The sequence below is a fragment of the Antechinus flavipes genome, chromosome 4 (assembly GCF_016432865.1).
Source record: "Antechinus flavipes isolate AdamAnt ecotype Samford, QLD, Australia chromosome 4, AdamAnt_v2, whole genome shotgun sequence".
In the NCBI taxonomy this organism is placed as follows: Eukaryota; Metazoa; Chordata; class Mammalia; order Dasyuromorphia; family Dasyuridae; genus Antechinus; species Antechinus flavipes.
The window spans coordinates 200,402,571-200,423,794 of NC_067401.1; the positions used below are offsets into that span (position 1 = coordinate 200,402,571).

The 21,224-nt window shown below is 33.1% G+C and overlaps 1 protein-coding gene and 1 non-coding gene across 8 annotated transcripts in view; one reads left to right on the forward strand and one right to left on the reverse strand.

Annotated features, from left to right (window-relative positions):
* The window catches only part of KIF6 (kinesin family member 6), a 463,312-nt gene extending 449,375 nt beyond the window's left edge, over positions 1–13,937 (reverse strand). For all 7 annotated transcript variants that reach the window (XM_051996888.1, XM_051996884.1, XM_051996886.1 and 4 more), the window contains exons 1-3: positions 13,822–13,937; positions 7,422–7,531; positions 5,358–5,432 (exon numbers count right to left, since the gene is read on the reverse strand). In XM_051996888.1, coding sequence (XP_051852848.1) covers positions 5,358–5,432; positions 7,422–7,531; positions 13,822–13,887 — 251 coding nt within the window. In that variant the 5' untranslated portion in view covers positions 13,888–13,937. The remainder of the gene's footprint in view (positions 1–5,357; positions 5,433–7,421; positions 7,532–13,821) is intronic.
* Positions 13,938–16,612: 2,675 nt separating this feature from the next.
* On the forward strand, positions 16,613–16,716 carry LOC127563582 (U6 spliceosomal RNA). The gene has a single exon (XR_007954029.1). It is a non-coding gene; the product is annotated as a U6 spliceosomal RNA (small nuclear RNA).
* Positions 16,717–21,224: the final 4,508 nt, after the last annotated feature.

Consider the following 21,224-nt stretch of genomic DNA (forward strand, 5'->3'; position numbering starts at 1 on the left):
GTTGAATAGAAGGGACCAGATAGGTTAACTGCTTGGGAAAGAGGGTTTGCTTGTATTTCTATAGATGGAAAAGGAATTAGATGGGTGCCAGTGAGCTGTATTCTCCTTGCCCACCAGAGAGAGAGAGAAACAGAGAAAAACCTCCAAAGGAGAAGACCTAACAAACATCTAACACTGAAAGAGCATGGCTGATAATGATAACTGTTACAGAACTTCAAAACCAACGGGAATTATTGGATTCTCTGAGACATGATAAGACTGATGCAAGTACTTCAAAATCTGCAGGAAGCATTGGCTAACACATAATAAGACTATTACAGGACTTCAAAACTTTCAAGAATCATTGGATTACTGGCACATGAAGTAATGGACAATAGATTTGTTTTGGACTATTTCTAGGACTTAAGGACATGTATAATTCCTCATGTTTATTCGTGTTATTTGTTACATCACTACTAGCCTGTGTCATATTGCTATGTACTTATGCAATTTATATAATTATGTATAACTCCCATGTTGATGGATTTATGTATACCTGTTTCAAGTGAGACCCTTCAGAAACCCGCTCATCTGATTTGATTCCCCTTTTCCTTTGGTGTTTTCATCTCCCTTCCTGAGACATCAGGGAGGGTGTGATAACCTCCTTTTATGGTTTTTTCACCCCTTTTTTGAGGAGTCAGGGAAGGCATGATCACCTCCTTTTTTGGGGGTTCTCACCTTGAGAAGTCAGAGAAAGTGACCACCTTATGTTCTAAAAACAAAAGAAAGTGGGAGGGGAGCTGTCTTCTGGGGTATCTGCTCTGAAAGTTGGAGGGTTGGGAGACATGGCCAGATGCTATACTTAGAAAGCTTTAAACTTTAAAAATTCCATCAAATAAGCTTAGAGGTTTTAAGACTACTTTTTGCAGATGTTGTGTCCAGTATTCATGATTTGGGTAAGAGTTGAAATAGATGATCTCTAATATTCTAATTCTAGGATTCTGTGTTTCATATTCATCAATTCCATATATATATTTGAATCTAGGCAAGCATCAAAATGGACTCTGACAACGTCTTTAAATTTCATTGCTATCCTAAAGATTTTTCTAATGTTTTGTTCATTCTCATCAACTCAAATGAAAACTAATCTGTCATTTGTAGTACAAGTCATTTTCTAACTATGTTGATTTTGAGTAGGATAGGGGATTTTTTAGAAACTTGTTTATGCCTTTTTCACCAGTCATAAAAATAAATGTTTTTAAAGGGACAAATTTCCAAAATGAACCATGGACCACAGGTCAAGAAATATCTGTATGACCTTTGGCAAATCACCTAATATTCCAAAGTCCACAATTTCTTCATCTATAAAATACAGACATTGAATTAGATTGCATGTTTAATTCTAGCAATAAGCTGGGATTAAAAAAAAATGTTTTAAAACTGATGCACCCAGTGGGGGCATCCAGCAATGTAAAAAGAAGAGAATTAAGATAAAAAATAGAAAAGAAAAGATGATGAGAAAAGAAAAAGGTATACAGGACTATTAATAATAGAATGCCACTCACAATAAGCTTAGTACACGTGCTACAGGTCATCTGATTCCATCAATAGACTTTTTAAAATAAAATATCACAAATACAAGTTTAGAAAAAACATCATTCTAACTATGATCAAGAACAAGTAATGTGCAGCAATAAGGGAGAAATTTATATATTAAGAATTTTAAAAATTCTTGACTAGAAGAGCTGTGAAATATTGTGTTATAATGTCAGAACATTGATTCAATTATTTTTCCTCAATCGGTATACCTGGGAAATGGCACATAACTAAGGAATTCCACTGTAATCTGATGTTCTGGTTTTTCCTCATTGTCTTTGACAATTTTTATCTATAGTTGGGGACAGATTTGGTAGTAATCAGGTTGAAGAAAGGAGGAAGGATGAGTAATGTGTAGAGAAAATGTAATTGTGTGTAGAGAATACAAATAAATGGCTAGGTGGGTAATCAGGTGGGAAGGCCCCAATAGTGTATCTCAACAAATACATGAGTATGCTAAAAGTCTAGAAGTTGTGAAATACAAGGTTAATCGACCAATATTCCAATAATCTAAATTCATCTCGTTCACTCTGGCATTTGTTTTTAGCAAAATAAAACATTTCTTCTGTGGATTTTATTTTGATAGTTTCTAAAAGTTTTATTCTCCAAATTACTTTTTTTCTAAGAGAATTAATCAAGTTTTATATTTAAAAAATCTTTTTAGTGTATTAGTCAAATTTGAATTTTTAAGTGATTTTCCTTGAGGGGAAAAAGCTTGTTTCGGGAAAAAAAAATCTTCTACATGACTCATGTAGACTATTTTATACCCTAGTAAAAGTAAGTGTGTTCATATTTTTAAAGTAGTAAGCAGCAAAACTTGTCAGAAAAAAGTGTGCCTTTCTTGTAAGAACAAGTTAGCAATTATACAAATGAGTCTATGAAGAAAAACAGATAAAAGATAAGAATGTTTTAATTGTAAATGGGAAATGTATACCTAACCCAATTGACTAAATAAGCAACACCTTAGTGAAATTTACAAATACTCTTAAGTGAAAACATATTTAATTCTATTAGCAGATTAATGCAAGGTAGGACCTCTGCAATACAGTCCATTCAGAATTTTTTGATAACTATATTGGCAGAGATTTGATTTCTCCTACATTCACTTTTTTTTATTTTTCAAAATCTGTTTCTTGAGGAAGTTAATTGGTGTAGTGGATAGAGCATGAGCCCTGAAGTCAGCAGGACCTGATCTGGCCTCAGACACTTAATATTTCCTAGCTGTGTTAAAGTCACTTAACCCCAATTGCCTCAGCAAAAAAAAAAAAAAAAAAGTTTAAAATCATTTTCTTCTACTGCCTTATTGTCACTGTAGTCATAATTATCTGTATATGAGTATTTTACATGAGTAATAAGGTTACCAAGTTATCAAAGGTAATAATTTCATGAGATGAAAAATGAAATACATATCTTATGTAATAAAATAGCAATTTCAATTATTTTCCACCATGCATCCATTTTATATTTTAAATGTCCTTCTTAACTACAGAAGTTATATCTGACTATTAGCAGATTCACTAATTATTTTTGTCTTCACATCAATTTCATAATTTACCAGTTTCTATCTTGACAATAGACCATTAATGATTATGTACAGATGAAACATAATATATTTAAATATTATAGGTTTTACATTTCATGCCAGGGTAAACTAGAGTTCAGTCAACATCTCTGTTCTAACCATGAAATTCAATTTAAACAACTTAAGTTTGCCATTTTTGACTCTAGTGTGTACTCAAGAATAATGAATAACTCTAAATACAACACAGAATCCTAAATTAAAGAGCAATTTTCTTTTGGAAAGAGGACAGATGTTTAAAGGAGAAGTAGGTAGTAACAACAATGTGTACCGAGATGTTGAGACTTGTCTCAAAGATAGATTGGGCAAACTAAGTTCCCATTAAGTTTGTCTCAAAGGTTGTTTTGACCATCTTTAAAGATGCTGACTAGTCAGTCTCAGAGAGGATTATTTGATTAAGAATTTCAGCCTCACATCATTCTATGCAAACAGGACAATCTGGGAAACTGACCTTATCAGAATTGACAAAGGAGCAGGATGGGATTCACATCAATTACATTGATGAAGTGTGAGATTGTTTTTATTTCTTAAGTCTTAAAATTAGACTAAATATAAACATATAGGAGAGATATAAACAAAATTCTCTGAAAGACAGAAGAAAGATTACTTTTAGTTAGGAGAATTTGGGAAGGATATATTCCATCATAAATAACCATAATGAGAGTTTTCCTTGACCTGAAAAGATGCTCTAAGCATCACAGCTGAAAACCATTAAATAGCTGTCATGTAAATTTTGCTTCAAGTAATGGAACTTTTAAGTGAAGCAGAAAGTTAAATCCATTAGTGATAATTTACTTGTTCATTAAACAAAATCTCCTGCTGTATTTACCTAAACATTTTAAGCTTGTTTTAAGAATGGTGGCTTTTGCCACACTTAACTGCAGATCAAAACAGCTCTATCAAAGACCACAACCTGACACATACATTTATAGGTATAGTCATTGCTACCCGAAATCCCCAGGAAATATTGCTTGTTTTATAACTCACTTTTATGTCAATATTAAGGTCATGGTTCAACTTCAGAAATGTATCTATCTAGTTCATACTTTACTGTCCAGTAAACAACTTCAAAAAATTTAAAGATCTATTGTAAAACTTCATGGATGTTCACTACTGAGAATACAAATTTGAAAAGACTCTGGGGAAAGATGCAAGGAAGAAAGAAGCTTGGATTGCAGCTCAAGTAGGGCAATTTCTAAATCTGGAAAAGTAGAGGCAAACTAAATATCCAAAAAGAGGGGAATGGTTAAATACACTGTGATATGCTGATGTAATGGAATACTATAATGTAATTAGGATGGACAAATATGAGGCACATAAAGAAATCTGGAAACAACTTTTTGAAATAATGCAAAGCAAAAGGAACAGAACTAGGACAGACTACAGACTGAGACCACATAAAAAGAAAAAATAATTGGGAGCAAACAAAGAAAACTGATGGAGACAGAAAGAGGAACAAAAACATTATGACATTTTGGGCATCTAATTCACTTAAATGAATATAGTTGCCAAGAAAGTCTGATTAATTATAGTAATAGTTAAGATTGTGTTTATTTACAATTTTTTTTTAATTTACAATTTTTAACATGGAATTAGAGAGTCAAAGGAAACAAAGGCAATAAGCTCAGTACAATCTAGTACAGGGTATGGAAGATGTCAAAGAGTCTTGGGTTTTGTCCAGGATTTATAGCTGAAGTTTTGCCAAATATTTAAAATATTTAACAAAACTATTTTTGACCACTACTATGCAATATTAGAAAAATTGGTAATTTTTTTTTTTTTTTATCAAGCTGGCAACATGCTGGTCATCATATTTTAGAACAACAATTCTCTGTATGGTTATCCATAGGAACTGCCAAATATTTTTCAGTGGCTCTGTAAGGTCAAAATTATTTTCTGAATACTACTAAAACATTTTACCTTATGAAGATAGAAATAATCCCCTAAATCAAAAGCTCCTTGAGGTCCTAAATGATGTTTAAGAATGAAAATAGGCCTTGATGTCAAAAGGTAAGAGAATTAATGTTCAAGTTAATGACTATCAATTTGAAGGTCATTATTTGGTCACCTCATATTTATATTGTAAATGTTTTTGTTTATATAAGTGAGGTATTTCAACACATTTCCCCAATTATCTGTGAACTAAAGAAACAACAGGAAACAGAAATATCCCACTAATCCAACCATTCATTGGGAATCCTACCTTTCAGCAACAGGTTTGGCAATTATTTCAAAAATGGTGTCTTGTTTTGACTCCTGATCAAAAATTCTCTGAAATCTGCAAATTATAAAGTAATAATGATGAAATATGCCTCAAAAACAGTGTTTAATTAATAAATCTTTTTTTTCTCTTTTGCAATTACCTCACATTTATTATCATCAAGCTTCCAAGCTTACCTAACATAATACAATGTTGGCCCTATAACCACACACTATGCTATACAAATACTTGGTAAACAATATTGCTTTGACAAGATTTGCACAATAAATCACTATGAACAAAGTAGTAGCTTTGGAGGAAAAAAAAAAAACCCTGCTTTCAAGAGAAACAGTTCTGCAATTGACATCAAATTCAACTGTAGATAATAATGAAAAAAAAATCTAAAAGCAAGATATAAACAGAACAGACTGACTGATTTTTTACCTGTAAGAAAGCAATTATAAAATGAGTGATTATTAAATTTAGGTTAAAAAGATAAATTTAATTCATTTTCAGCAATTAGTTATCATATCATAACATCAAACAATTTTTCAGTAATTTTTTTAAATCAACAGCTAGTCCTTTGAAAAGGATGACCTTGTTTCTTGACTCCCAAGTCAGAGCACTATCAGGCAAACTTAGAAAAGAAAATCCTGAGAGTTTCAGTCAGAAAGAGAAAGTACAGGAAAAAAAAAAGCTTATTGGGAAATTCCATTATATCAGTGATTTGCACAGAAACTTAAGCTTTTGCTGCAGACATGATAAGGAATAAATCTTAGGCATACCAGATTTTTATTTCCTAGAAAGCTTCTACTAACATGATCCTATTAGAATACTATAACAATTTCCTAAGCAGCTTTTAGGGTTACTTAGGAATGTTGGGTCTCTACTGCTTTTTGCTATCAACTGCCAAGTCTAAATTGGGCATATTTTCAGTTAAAGCAGAAAATCTAAGAGGAATATAGAAGAGTTTTATCCACAATAAAGTCTTAGAAGTCTGCTCTAGAGGTGATTAGTTAAAATGTATTAGGTGTTATATAATTGTAGAATTCCAAAAAATATTAGAAGTTCATGTTTTAATGGAATATCTTATAAAATATTATCAATAGAGAGACCATAAGGTATCCAAACTACTATTCTGGATTAAGACATAAGATTAAATCAAAGGCAGAAACCTTTACTGGACATTTATTATGTGTTACTCTCATTTAAGATTATAAATTATTTTTGATATATTTTAATTAATTGTTTAACGGTCATATTTTTCCAGTAGAAAGTAAACATCTAAAAGTCATAAACTCTTATTTTGCCATTACCATACCCAGTGCCTAGTACAGAACAGGCAGTTTATAAATGCTTGAAATGTATTGAATTGAATATTGGAAACGATACTTGCTACTGCCTATGAGTTACAAAGACTTTACATTATATATTGAATCAGAAAAATATTCTAATCCCTAGTTAAAGATTGAATTGAATACCTAGTTAATGTCCCTATCACATTTCCACATAAAAATTCAGAAAGTAAATCAAGAACCTATTGAGAGAATGGAAACTAATTACTTATTCTGAAAAAAACAAGTAGGAAGAGAATAGATAAAAAAAGTCCAAAGATAATCCTAGTCTCTCAGTCTACTTTTTTCTCGTGTACTTGAGAGTATATCAAAGAATTAGCTACCATTTAATTTTTTTTTTAGGGGGGGAGGTGAGGCAATCAGGGTCCAGTGACTTGCCCATGGTCACACAGCTGGTGAATATCAAGTGTCTGGGTTTGAACTCAGGTTCACCTGACTGATAAAGATAGTATTCTATTCACTGTACCACCTAATTGCCTCCGAATTAGGGTAATTTCATAAGTAGTAGCAGCATTCTAATTATAAAGTTTGAGTGCTCATTTTACATGTAGTATCATAACTTTTATGAGATCAATATTGAAAATCAATAAATAGAAGTTCAAAACATAGCACTGAACAGTAGAGACTAGCATATCATATAATTGAAAAGAACTGAATAAAATCAAAGACTAGAAAAAAATTTTAAACATGAAAAGGAAAAATTTGAACTTACTTAAATTTGTAGCTTTCTCTTTTATTATTCACAAATCCTTCTGCTAAATCACGTGGTAAGATAATTTCCAATGCAGCTACTGATTTTTCATCTTCATCTATAGAATAAATCTGCAAACATGAACATAATTTTAAGAAAACATAACAAATTATATAAAGACAGCTTATAGTATTTAGCCATAACATTAAGGAGGCATTTTAATAGGATGATTTTTTTTTCAAAGACCAGAACCAAAAAGAGTATGATTGTTACAATTCTCATTCCTCTGACAAATATATAAACTCCAATAAGTGTTCTATAATCTCCAACAAGTCATAATAATGATGGTGATATGCTCACAATGGTAACTTGTTACCATTTAAAGGAAAATTATTAATTTGGGCTTTCAACCTGATAGACTGCAAAACTTAGAACAAAGAGAATTAAAAAGATTTTACTCTAATTATCTCAAGATGGCAATACTGGACTGATCACTTTAAAGGTAACCTTAAAACAATTCAGATAGCTTCACCTCAGCAAAACAAGGTGACTCACTCCATCTCGGTTCCTCTCCAAGAAAGTAAGAATGTGGCACAAGCTATAGTCATGGTGTCTTTTCTCCCACCAAAAACTCATCCAATATTAGTTGAAAAGCAGGGCTGGGCACAATGGGATGATGAGTCAACATAACTTTCAACAATACTCACAGAAACCCAGTAAAATGAATTTTATTATTCCCATTTTACAGTAAAGAAAATAGAGGCTAAGAAATGTTAAACAACTTGTTTAAGATCACACAGCTAAGTATCTGAGGCTGAATTTGAATTCAAATTTTCTTAATTGCAAATCTAATACTCTGTCCTCTCCACTATAATTACAAATGTGACTATTGTGAATATACAGAGTCCTGCAGGCATAAACCCTGAACAGTACAAAGTCCAGGCCAGGTAGATAGATAAGCTGACTTTAGTAGACAAAAGATGAAATTTGAAAGAAAACAGAGATGAGAAATAGCAAGGAAATAGGCAAGAGGTTTGAGAAGAAATACAATCGTTCTCTGTGTCCCAAAATATCAATATTGATACTTGTGAAATATATTATTATAATTTCATTCCACTTAATATTAAATTGCTGCATGTTTTTTTTTTACTTGTTTTTTGTTTACTATCCCTTATTAAAAAGCAAATGACCCAGGAAAGGTCTTAAGTAAAAACTTAAATCAAAGTTAATCAATAAACATTTAATAAATGCGTACTATGTACAAAGCATAAGGGAATAGGAGAGAAGTAAAAACATGTGGTTTTTTTTTTTTTTCTCTCAAGAAGTTCACATTCTAATGGGGGAGAGAATATGCAAACAACTGTGTACCTACAATATAAACAAAGTAGGTGGAGGGTAATAAAGTCAACATCCAAGGGAAAACTCTAGCATGGGAAGGATGGAAAGAGGTTCAGGAAAGAGCCTTCTGCAGAAGGTGGAATCAAAGCTGAGTCATGAAGAGAAGTCCTGGGAAGAAATGAGAGAGAAATGAGGTGGAAGTACAGTTCAGATATCAGGAAGAGTCAATAAAATAAACCTATGTGTGGTCATATATGTGAGGATAAATGCCACTGGATTGTAGAGAAAGGGGAAGGGAGCCAGGGAGAAGAAGCCTGAAAAAGTAGGTAGGAGCCAGTTTGTGAATGGTTATACCAGCCCAAGGATTTTTTAAATTGGAATCTAGAGGAAATAGAAAGTTATAACAGAGGTTATTGAATGGAGAAAGGGAAAGGGAGGAAAGTAGTCATCTACACTTTAGGAAAATCACTTTGGCAGCTGAGTAGAGGAAGTTCTGACAAAGAAACAGGGGCCAAGCAGAAGTCTAATACTTTAGGCATGAAGGGATGAAAGTCTGTCCTATGGAGGTCTGTGTGAGTGAAAGGGGATACATATATGAGAAATGTTAAAAAGGCAGAAACAACATGACTTGGCAACAGATTGAATGTGTGAACACACACACACACACACACAAACACACACACACACATAACTTTATCACCTAAAAATAAATTTGAAATAAAAAAAATACATTTCCCCCAGAGGATAGGCAGGTAATATGTCATAGATTTTTATCAGACTCTAGTCATCAATTTTAGTGCTTTAACAAGGATTAACAAGATTTCATACAAGGTGGTGAGGCTGAGTAACTGGGAGAATGGTAATTCTCAACAGTAATAGGTAAGTAAATAGTTAAAACAAGGGCGGTAGAAAGATACAGGTGCTGTTTTGAACATGTTGAGTTTGAGGTAAATATAGGAAATCCAATTCAACATGTCCAAAATGAAGTTAATGATGAACAAGAATTCAAGAGAGAGAATGGGGCTGAATAAATAGATCTAGTAATCATGTGCACAGAAACACATTATTGGGTTTATTGAGTTCATGAGATTTCCCAACAAGAGAATAAGAAAGAGCCCAAAACAAGCCCTTGAGGGACAGCCCTGGTCAGTAGAAATAACATACCTGAAGATCTAATAAAAGAAAGTGAAAAGGAGTCATCAAAATGATAGAAGGAAAATGAGAAGAAAGCAGCATTGTGAAAATCCAGAGACGAGAGAAAATGCAGATGAGTGATCAACAGTGTCCTTGTAATAAACCACATTTCTTCTGATGAAGAATAATTATCAATTCTATCCTTATTTTTTCAAGAAATCATTTCCTCACAGTTAAGTAAACAATAACCACAACACTATACTTAGAGCTAGAAGATACAGGTTCAAGACACTGGACATTTATTATGTGTGATTTGGGACAAGTCACCTCACCTCTCATCCATAAAATAACAGGGTTGGATCAGAAGTCTTTTGAGATCTTTTTCACCTCTAGACCATGACTCCATGAACTTCTATGACCTTGAGCAAGTTATTTAGGCTCTTTAAGCCTCACTTTCCTCATTTGTACCCTCTCCAAAATGTACAATATTAGCTCTAATATCTTTCTTAGCTTTAAATGATTCTATAACTCACACAATTAGCACTGCCCTCTCTACAAAAAAAAAAAAAAAAAAACCACAAGATACACACACAACTTTATCATCTAAAAACAAATTTGAAAATTTTTTTATGTGTCATAGATTTTTATCAGACTCTAGTCATCAAGAAAAAATTCGGATTTATTATAAAGTAGAAAAAAGAAAATGGTAGGAAGTTCTTGCCTTTTTTATATCTATAATGGTTTCTACTTCATAGATATGAAGTGGAGAAAAAATGTCTAATATATAAAGCACATTTATTTTGAATCAAAAGGGATTTATTGACAATAATTCATTAAACATTATAATACATCTTTTCAAAATTATGGAAGATAATTTTTTTTATTTTACAGCTAAACTGAAACAGACTAATGAAATTATTTACCCAAATATTCACTCCAACAATCAGAGAATTAGAATTAGTGATTCATCAAAACCTTTACAATGAAATCCAAAGTACAAATTTAAACATCTCTCTTTTTGGGAGAATCTTGCCACCCTGTAGATGAAATGTCATTAATTCAAAATATACTTTGTTCTAATAAAATAATGTCCAGAACTACAGAATCCATGGTTTCTAAGATACATCCTTAAGTATTCCTTAAGAAAAATTAGGCAAGTAAGTTAGGTTTAATTTGTGTCTCCTCAATCACATTTAGAGCTCTTGCTCCCATTCTGTTATAATATACTATTTGTCAAAGTACTTCTCTACTATGAATTTGTTTCTGCTTCTGAAAAAATGAAAGGAATAGACAATACAATCTTTTAGGACTCTTCCAAGTCTCAATATTCTATGTCAAGATGTTAGGTTGGTATTTTTAATTATTTACCCCAATGTTCCTTTCCATGGCCAAGAAAATCAAGAATAGAAGCTATATAGCAAAAAAGTTTCCCTTCTTCCAGACTTCAGTAAGACTTACTGAAAGCAATGGCTTAAGAGTCTTTTGAAAACTTCAATTTTGAATTCTGTATTAAGGGCAAAAAAAGGCATATCTAGAATATGCATGAGTAAAGTCTAGCTAAATCCTCAGGTAGTCCAGTTGATTTTTCAAAACAATTTTTTATTGAAATTTTTCATTAAAAATGTTTAGCTTTCATAGAGAAAAGTCACCCTGTAAGATAAAAATTATTTGCAGAGAGAATTGGCACAAGGTTCAAAATTGTCTGGCTATGTTTTCTTAGGAAACATTTAGAAAAAAATTAATAGAGTACTTCAATGACTGAGGCAGGTGAATGAAAGAAGTCAGAAATTCATGAAATTACAGAATATTAAGGAGAATGCAACAGAAACAATGGGGAGTTAAAATTCTTAAAAATAAAAGCAAAGAAAGTTTTCAACTGTTAATCTTTTACAAGGAATGAAAAAACTATCAGTCAAGTTTGATGGAATTAGAAGGCTGGCAGGAAAGAAGATGTCATAACTCCAACTAATTTCCACTTCTGAATCCCTATTCCAAGAGCTGCCCTTTTGTTGGCAAGAGGATCTAGTCATAAAATTTGGGATCTCTGAGGAGGAACTCTCTTATTAGCCACAGTATCTAAATACACAAAAACATTGGAATTTCCAATCATATTGATTTTTCAATGAGAATCTAAAGTAAAATAAAGAAAATATATGAAATTTTAAATTTTAATATATATAAGTTTACTAATAAAATGCCTAATGAAAAGCATATATGTGTTTCTATGACCAAATGGCATCCATCTCCATGTGCTAGCCAACATCAATGCTGAGCTTCTCTGTACTTAAGTAAGTTGGTTCACAAACAGCAGATGGTCTGTTTCAGAGATACTCAAAGACTTTCTACTTGGAAAAATTTGCCTGAACTTAGAGTTGTACTGGCATGATCTTCATGAAGCCAGAAATCACCATGACTTTTTTTAAACCACTTGGAAGTATGGATACAAGGAAACTGTAGCAAGGTAGAATGGTGCAGGAGTCAGAGAGTTAATTCAAATCCTAACTGAGGTATTCATTTGCTGTGTGCCTAAGGAACAAGTCTCTCCACTTCTATTTCCTCAAAAACTGAGGGAACTGAACTAAATAACATCTAAGATCCCTTATAACTTCAAACCTATTTAGTTACCTCCATGTTCTATCTACTCTTTAATTTTCCTGGAATTAGCCAGTTTCATGTCATTATTTGAGCATTAACAGAGTTATAGAATCCATCTATTCATTCTCAATACCCAAAAAATGGTCCTATATTTGGGATAAATGTTTCTGTCCCTTTGTGCAATTGGAACAACTAGAAAAAAATGGGGAAAATTCCTTGTCCCAAGGGGCTCACATTATAGTGTACATATACAAGATATATACAAGAGAAGGCATTACTAGTTCAGGGAATCAACAAAGAGACTATAATAGAAGGTGGTATATAAGTTGAGTATTGAAGGAAATAAAAATGACATTCTCTACATAAATGTGTATGTGTGTATGTGTATGTGTGTGCATGCAAACATATGGCAATGTCTTTATTCAGTCAGCAAGCATTAGCCGAGTGCCTACTATATATGAAACATTTTGTATGTATCTACTCTTTAACTAATTTCTGTATCTTTTACACATACTCACATAAGTCCAGGTCTTCCCGGATATAATGTAACCTCTCCAAGATTGAGAACTCTTTCATTTTTGTATTTGTATTTCTAGTGTTTAGCACAAGCATGTAATAAGCATTTAATATATGCTTAAAGGCTACAGGGCTTACAATACAAAGTCTTAAGAACTGGGTTTGAATTTTGCCTCTGACACACACTACTGCACTTCCCACACTCACTTTTGTTTTTATCTTTGTGTGCCACAGGTATAGATAAGAGTTGGCTGAGTGTCAGAAGGTCTGGAATCTTGTTCTTTGCCTCTAAAGTTAGTGTGTCTAATTAGTGTCCAGAAGGCAAGATCCTGAGGTCATAGAGCAAGAAGAGAACCCTCTAAGACCCCAAAGTGACTTACCTGTTCATGTTCACACATGCAACAAGTGCATTTTACAGACCAGAAAATGAAAACTCAGGGAAATTAACTGTCCTGTCCAGGGTCCTACGGGCAATAGGTGGGCAAGGCCAGGATCTGAACGGAGGCTCTCTGATTCCAAATTAATAATTCTTTTCACTGGATTATTATTATTATTATTATTATTATTATTACTATTACTATTACTATTATTAATTATACGAGGGGATTGGACCAAATTATCCCTAACGTCCCTTCCAGCTCTGACATTACTCTTTTGTGCCTCTACATGTAGCGGACTTATGCCTTATGAGTGTGACTGTGGGGTGCAGCACTGGAACGGGGCTCATGGGGCTCCCTGACACCCAGTCCTGGTCCCTTCTTCCTCCGCAATGACCCCAGGAAAGCTGGCACGGCGGAGGACAATTCACCCTCTCCACGCCCTCTCCCCAGCCGCGTACCCCTTGAGGTTGTTTCCGGCTGGTGGGCTTCACCCTCGCGAAGATCTGGATCGTTTGCTTAACCATCTTCCCCTTAACGCCCTGGTACAACACTCCCAGCACCGCGTTGCCTCTTTCCTCCACGCCTGCAGCCTTAGCAACAGGAACTATGGACACTACCCAGCATGCCCTGCGGCTGCCAGCCAACCCACCTACCCCCACTTTCCTCCCCCGCCTCCTCTCCCTAATTGGCTGAATGTGGCGGACAGAGAACGAAGGGGCTCGCGGAAGGGAAAGATTCGGTGAGACTTGGGCCTTCAGTGGTTGCTAGGACACCAGAGCTCTGATGTGTTCAGAGGATCCTGGATCAAGACTTTAGACTTGGACCTGCTGGCCTCATCGCCCACGCCCAAGAACTCCTAAATCCAGCTGCTATTCACATAGCAACGGGTGCTGACGCCCTATTCTCCACCCCAACGCATAAGTCCAGCAAGTCACTTAAATTTCCCCCACAGTATGAGATAATCCCCATGAGGTTTGGACAGGTCTCTTCCAGTTCTCTGTTCTGACACTGCCTATTCTCTGACATTGGTCCAGTCCCTCATCTTCTCACACCCAGACTATTTCAAAAGCTTTCTGATTAAAATGCCTCTTCCTTCCCCACGCCAGTCCACCCTCCACTCAGCTGTCAAACTGATCTTTTTAAAGTGCACTTCAGATCTGATCTTGTTTGCTTGAAAACTCCAGTAACTTTCTGTTTCTTCCACGATTAAATAACAAATCCTCTATTTGATTTTAAGTCTCTTGACAACTTGGTCCTTTCCTACTTTTCCATTGGTATCACACTTTACTCTTCTCCACGTATGCAATAATTCTACTGCCTCCTGACTTCCCTGGCTGCTTTCAAGTGTCAGTTAAAATCCCATCTTTTGCAAGAAGCTTTTCGAGATCTTCTTTTAACGCTAGTGCCTTCCATTCTGCGATCATCTACTATTTATCCTGTTTGTACATAATTGTTTGCATATTGTCTTGAAGTTAGAAGTAGTTTTTGCTTTTTTTGTATCCCTAGCACTAAGCACATTGCTTGCAAGTAGTAAGCTCTTAATTAATAATGCTTGTTGATTTACTGTTTTACTTGCAAGTGGAATGAACGATTGTTTTGATTCCAAACTCCTAGCCCAAGGCATTTCTCTTATGGATCCTGGCAGGTACCCATCCCAGGAAAGCTCATCGATGGCCTGAAAACAATAGAGTCTGAGTAGACAGTAGTCTGGTGAGAGCACATTTATTTTAGCCTAAAAGTTACTTTGGAGAGAAGATAAGCTTGAATCTGAGCTCTGTTTTTTAATAACCATATGACCTTAGGCAAGTCTTAGAAGGACAGGATTTAGAACTGAAAGAGACTGCATCTAATTTTGGAGTCTCAATTTCCTCCTTTTAAACATGAAGGCATGATACTAATGGGAGTTCTTAAGCTAGGGGTGATGATCTTATTTTTACAAATATTTTGATAATTTCAATGCAGTTTTCAAAAGAATCAATTACCTTTGTAATCCTATATAGTTTATTTTATGAATTTAAAACATGGGCCCATGTTTTAAATAATGTCATATGATTTCAAACCCCTAATCTATATAATCTTTGACTCTGGCACTGGTTCTGTGATCCTTTAGAGCAAGGTTTTTTAAACTTTTTCCACTCTCAACTCCTTTTCATTAGAAAATTTTTAGAGGATTCTGAGAATGTAGACATGTATATAAATAAGGTATTCAAATCGAAGATATACTGATAATAAATCATAATTCTGTGATTTAATCATGAGATCCCATATTGGGTGGCAATCCACAGTTTAAGAAGCTTTGCTTAAGAGTTTTACTCCCCTACCTGATCCCTATAGTAAAGAAATCATTTGCCTAGTTCTTTAGGGAGAAGCTAAGGATAAATGTTAAGCTGGTGACTTTCTCTCTATCAATTAGTCTATAAGTGCAGCTAGAAAGAACCCTATAATGAAGAATGAAAATGAAAATCCTAAATGAAATGGAACTAACAAAGCCCAAAACCCGGAACTGGTGAGAAAGCCATACTGTAGTAGAGAAATAATTTAGTATGGTATAGAAAGCTATATTTCCAAATGGCCTATCTATTACTACTAGTAAGGCCAATAATAACAGTGATCTAGCATTTATATAGTGCTTTCAGAGCTTTACATTTCATTTTTATCCTCATAACAAACCCTGGGAGATAAGTGATATTATCCTCACTTCACAATTGAAAATATGGTAGACAAAGATTATTTGTCCAGAGTCTCACATCTAATTAAGTGTTTGAGTCCAATGCTATTCACTATGCTGATTGCCTATAGTATACTACTATAAACATCACACAAGGAAGAAAAGAAGGAATAAGCCACATATTACCTAGGACTACTGAACACTATCTGCTACATGAGATAAGAACTGATTGAAAGAATATCTACAATATTTGATTAGCTCCTAATTAAGGGCATTAATAAGGTAAATCTTTGATTTCTGTCCAACTAATTTATTCAAGAGGAAATTAGTATGTATGGTGAAAAATATCCTGGATTTGAAAGCAGAAGATCTGAGTTTTAATCTATATTTTGTATTTGTATTCTGTGTAACCTTGGATATAAGTCACTTAACCAATACCTTAGTATCTTCATCTATAATATAAGAGAATTGAATGAAATGAGCTCTTGGGTTTCTATCTCTAAATCCTATAATCCTATGACTCATTTTTTTCAGCAATTGGACAATAGGAGTCTTGACTATATGAAAAAGAAAATGGGTATTTGCTTTAGCAGCACATATTATAAAATTGAAATGATGCAGAAAAAATTAGTATGAACTCTTGTGCAAGGACGACGTGCAAATGCACAAAACATTCCATTTTCTAACCCCCAAACATGTTTTTAAAAAAGTTGAAACAACAAAAAAAAAAGATTCACATGGAGTTAAAGATGAGAAACTAGAGCAGAATTTATAAAAATTGAGATGAGCTTTTCTAAAAAGACAGAATTATGACCTCAAACCAGCAGTAAAAATAGTTATGATTAAAAGAAATGAACAAAAACTACCTTATACTTAAAGGTAGATAATGAAATAATATTGATTTTATATATGCATGAGTTATATATGTACTTTATGAAAAGTTGATATAATAACACATTAAAGTGAGCAGCAAAATCATAATGTGTAGGGACTCTTTCAGACCCAGACAAATGTAACAAATCTCCCAAATACAGGGTTGATCTCTTAACCTGAAAGTGAATTAGATTTAAGTGAGAAAGAATAATAGAAAGTATTCAACTTCATGCTGTCTTCCAGTTATTGAAGTCCAATGGTAAGACAGAAGTCAAGCTGATTAGTGATGGTCCAGATGCAGTGGATAACTTTGGTACCTTCAATTTGGTCAAGCTCTGAGTATGTAACAGATCAACTGCTTTCAAGACCTTTGGAACAAATTTTTTCCATCTGTCCATTTAGTTGCAGGAAATTTTCCTATGCTTGAGGCAAACATCCCTCTAACTCGCTGATGGATTTGAAGTTACTCTAAACCTGGCTGACTCATCAGCTGAGATCGATTTTCAGGGTATAGGTGCTGCACATGCTATAGTTTCTTAGAGACACAGGTGAGGACTGGTTGAGAAGGGTTAACAGTTTGGTTTATTAAAAAAAAGGAAAAAATACTGAAGAAAATCAGATTTTAGAAAACAGAATTGGCTAAATGGAAAAAGGGGGCACAGACATTCATTAATGAAAATAACTCCTTAAAATGAAAAATTACTCAAATGAAAAAAAAAGGTATAAAAGCTCATTAAATAAAATTATTCCAGAAAAATTAGAATTAAGTCAACACTAATAACTTCATGGGACATCAAGAAACAATAAAACAAAGTCAAAAAAAAGAAAAGCAATTTGAAATATCTCATTGAAAAAGCAACTGACTTGGAAAATAGATTGAGGAGAGATGTTTTAAGAATTATTAGATTACTTTAAAGCCACAATCAAAGAAAGAGCCAGACATCAAGGACAACTCCTTGAACCAGAAAGCAAAATAAAAAAAAAAAGAATTAACCAAGCACCATCTGAAAGAAATCCTAAAATGAAAACTTCTGCAATAATAGTATAGCCAAATTCCAGAGCTTCAAGATTAAAGAGAAAATATAATAATTAATAACCTGCCCAGTAAAACTAAGTATAACTACTTTAATATGATTAGCAAGCATTCCTGATTAAAAGTTCAGAACTACACAGAAAATTTTACTTTGAAATACAAGGTTCAAGAGAAGCAGAAAAAAATAACATGAAAGAGAAACACTAAGCAACTCAATAAGGCTAAACTGATTCCCCTTCTAGATGAGAAGATGATATGTCAATTCTAAGAATTAGGGCAGATAAATAGATTCTATATAGAAATAGGATGTATAAGTTAATTGATTATGTTGGGAATATATTTAAAAAACGAATACATGAGAAAGAATGAGAATGAATACATGCCTTGGAGAAGGGGAAAGAGAGAGTAAATATGGAAATTATTTCACATAAATTATTTCAAAGAAGAGCATTTATAGTGGAGGGAAATAATGGGAGGGCACAAGCAATGCATGAACCTCATTTCTAAATTGTTTCAAGAGGAAAATATATCTACATACTAAAGTAACAATAGAGATAGGTGAGGAGTAACAAAAGGAAGGGCAGATGAAGGCAGTGGCCAGAAGGAAAATAGACTTTAGAGGAGGAATACTATAAAAAAGAAAGGATAAATAGAAGAACATGGGGTGGAAAAGAATACACAATAACTGTGAATGTGAATGGGATGAACTCACTCATGAAATAGAAGTGGATAGTAGAATGGATTAGAAATCTTAATCCAACATTATGTTGTTTATAAGAAACACATCTGACACAGAAAGAAGACACTCGTGCAGAATATATTATTCTTCTGGTGAAGTTTTAAAAAAAAGACAATAGCAATCATAATCTCAGACAAAACAAAAAGTAAAAATAGACTTAATTAAAAGGAATAGAGAAACTACATCTTGCTAAAAGGTGCCATAGTAGTGGCACCTTTGAGGTAGTATCAATATTAAGAATCTATGTACCAAATGGTGTAGCCTTCACATTTTTAAAGAGACAGTTAAATAAATTACAGAAGGAAATTAATAATAAAATAATACTAGAGGAGGATCTCAATTTTCCCCTCTCACATCTAGGGAAATTTAACCATATAATAAATTAAGGAGATGAGTAGAATCTTTAAAGATTATTACAAAGTTAGAATGATAGACTTCTGGGGAAAAAAAAAACAAATGGAACAGAAAGGAGTATATATATTTTTTTCATGACAACTTTACAAAAATTAATAATGTATTTCAGCTTAAAAACTTCATCACAAAATATTGAAAAATAAAAATGTTGAATTTATCCTTTTCAGATCATAATGCAACAAAAATTATATTTAATAAAGGGCTGAAGAAACAAGTATTAAAAGCTAATTGGAAACCAAGAAACATAATCCTCAGGAATGAGTCAATGGAAAAATTATAAAAACAGTTTCATTAAAGAGAATAGCAATGAGAACATTTCAGAATTTATGGAATATAGACAGTGAAGTATATCAAAGAAAATTTGTAAGTTATTTCTGTACATAAACAACAAAATCCAACAGAAGAAGACATTCCATTCAAATAATTGCAAAAAATTATTACAATATAAAAATCTATAAGTCTCTCTACTAAAAGATACAGTGAAAATATTAATAAAACTATAAAACTTCTCTTACAAAAATAAATTATTAAAAATTGGAAAGAATGATTGCTCTTGATTGGGCCATGCCAGTATAATAAAATTATTAATGTTTGTAATATTAATATTTATGGCAACTTTTTAGCTGTAGAAAATAACTAAAACTATTGAATATACTCATCATTTAAGAAATGGCTGAACAAATTATGGTATAGAAAAAAAATGGCATAAATTATAAAAGAGATGGTTTCATAGAAACCTAGGAAGGGTTGTATGAAATGATACAGAAGGAAATGGGAAGAACCAGGAGGATATTTCATAAAGTAGCTATAGCACTATAAAGAAAAAACAAACCCAACTTTGTAAGCCATAAAAACTATGACCAATGCAATGACCAATCATAACTTTAGGGGAACAATAATGAAACATGAATCTTTGGAGAACTGACGGACTCAAAATGCAGAAAAAATAACATCAAATATGACCAATATATGAATTTGCTTTATTTGATCATACTTACTGATTATAAGGAAAGCGTGTCTTGGGGTGACATTCAATAATTGGAGCAAGAAAGAATAGAGATAGGAAAACTGGGAGAAAATACATAGAAGCAATCAAAAGCAGGCTCAGAGGAGAACACTGAGAAATATTATTTTGAGGAAATAATTATTTAAAAAAAACAGCTAGAAGTGTTAGTTACAATCATTTCTTTATAGATGAAAACATTCATGTTTTAGGTTGTTTGTAAAATTCAGAATAACTAAAAATATGTAATAAGATTAAAAAGGGGGTGGTGGAGGGAAAGTTGCACATCTGCCAGGTACTAGAGTCTCCAGAGTACTATGCTCAAGACCTATGACATGGAGGAAGAATTATATGGAAACAGGGAATCTAGAATTTTTTGTGGCTAAAGTGTATCCTCCTAGAAATTAAGATCAAGTGCTGCCCTCCTGCCCTTCCTGCCTTTACCCTCATATTTTTAGTTTCAGTGTTGCCAAGGGTTCAAGGCTCAGAACTGTAGTTTGATTATAAGTATCTAAAAACCATGTTTTTGTTAAAGATTTCATCTACACAGAAGCAATTTTTATCCCATCACCTGCTTTTACTTACTAAATAATTTCAGAGAAATGAGTCGGATTGTGATTAATTAGATTTTTAAAAAATAACACTAAATCAAGTTCATTGGCCCACAGCAAGCTGTATATTCAATGGTATCAACTATGGCTTATTTTGCTGAGAAGTGGAAGGTGAGAAGATTTATAAATGTGTGAAATATACTCTTGATCTCTCCAGTGGTAAAATATCACATAATATGTAATATTTGTAAAGCTAGGCAAATTAATCTATACCCATAGATCCAGAGCCTGAAAGAACTTTTGCTGGGACTGAAAAAATTTATGCTTATAGGCAAATTTGAAATTTTATAAAAATTGAAAATATATTCTTTAATTCTAGCTACTGTTGCTAACTACCATACAATGTATCTTTTGACATTAGTTGTGGGAGATCATTGTATATTTTGTAGACTGGTAAACACAACATTCTAAAATATGTATATAAAGTGGACTTCCTTGAATAAACTTTTTTCTCTTCTCCAATTTACATAATATTTTTAAACCACCACTCATTATTAGCATACACCCTCAAGGAGATATG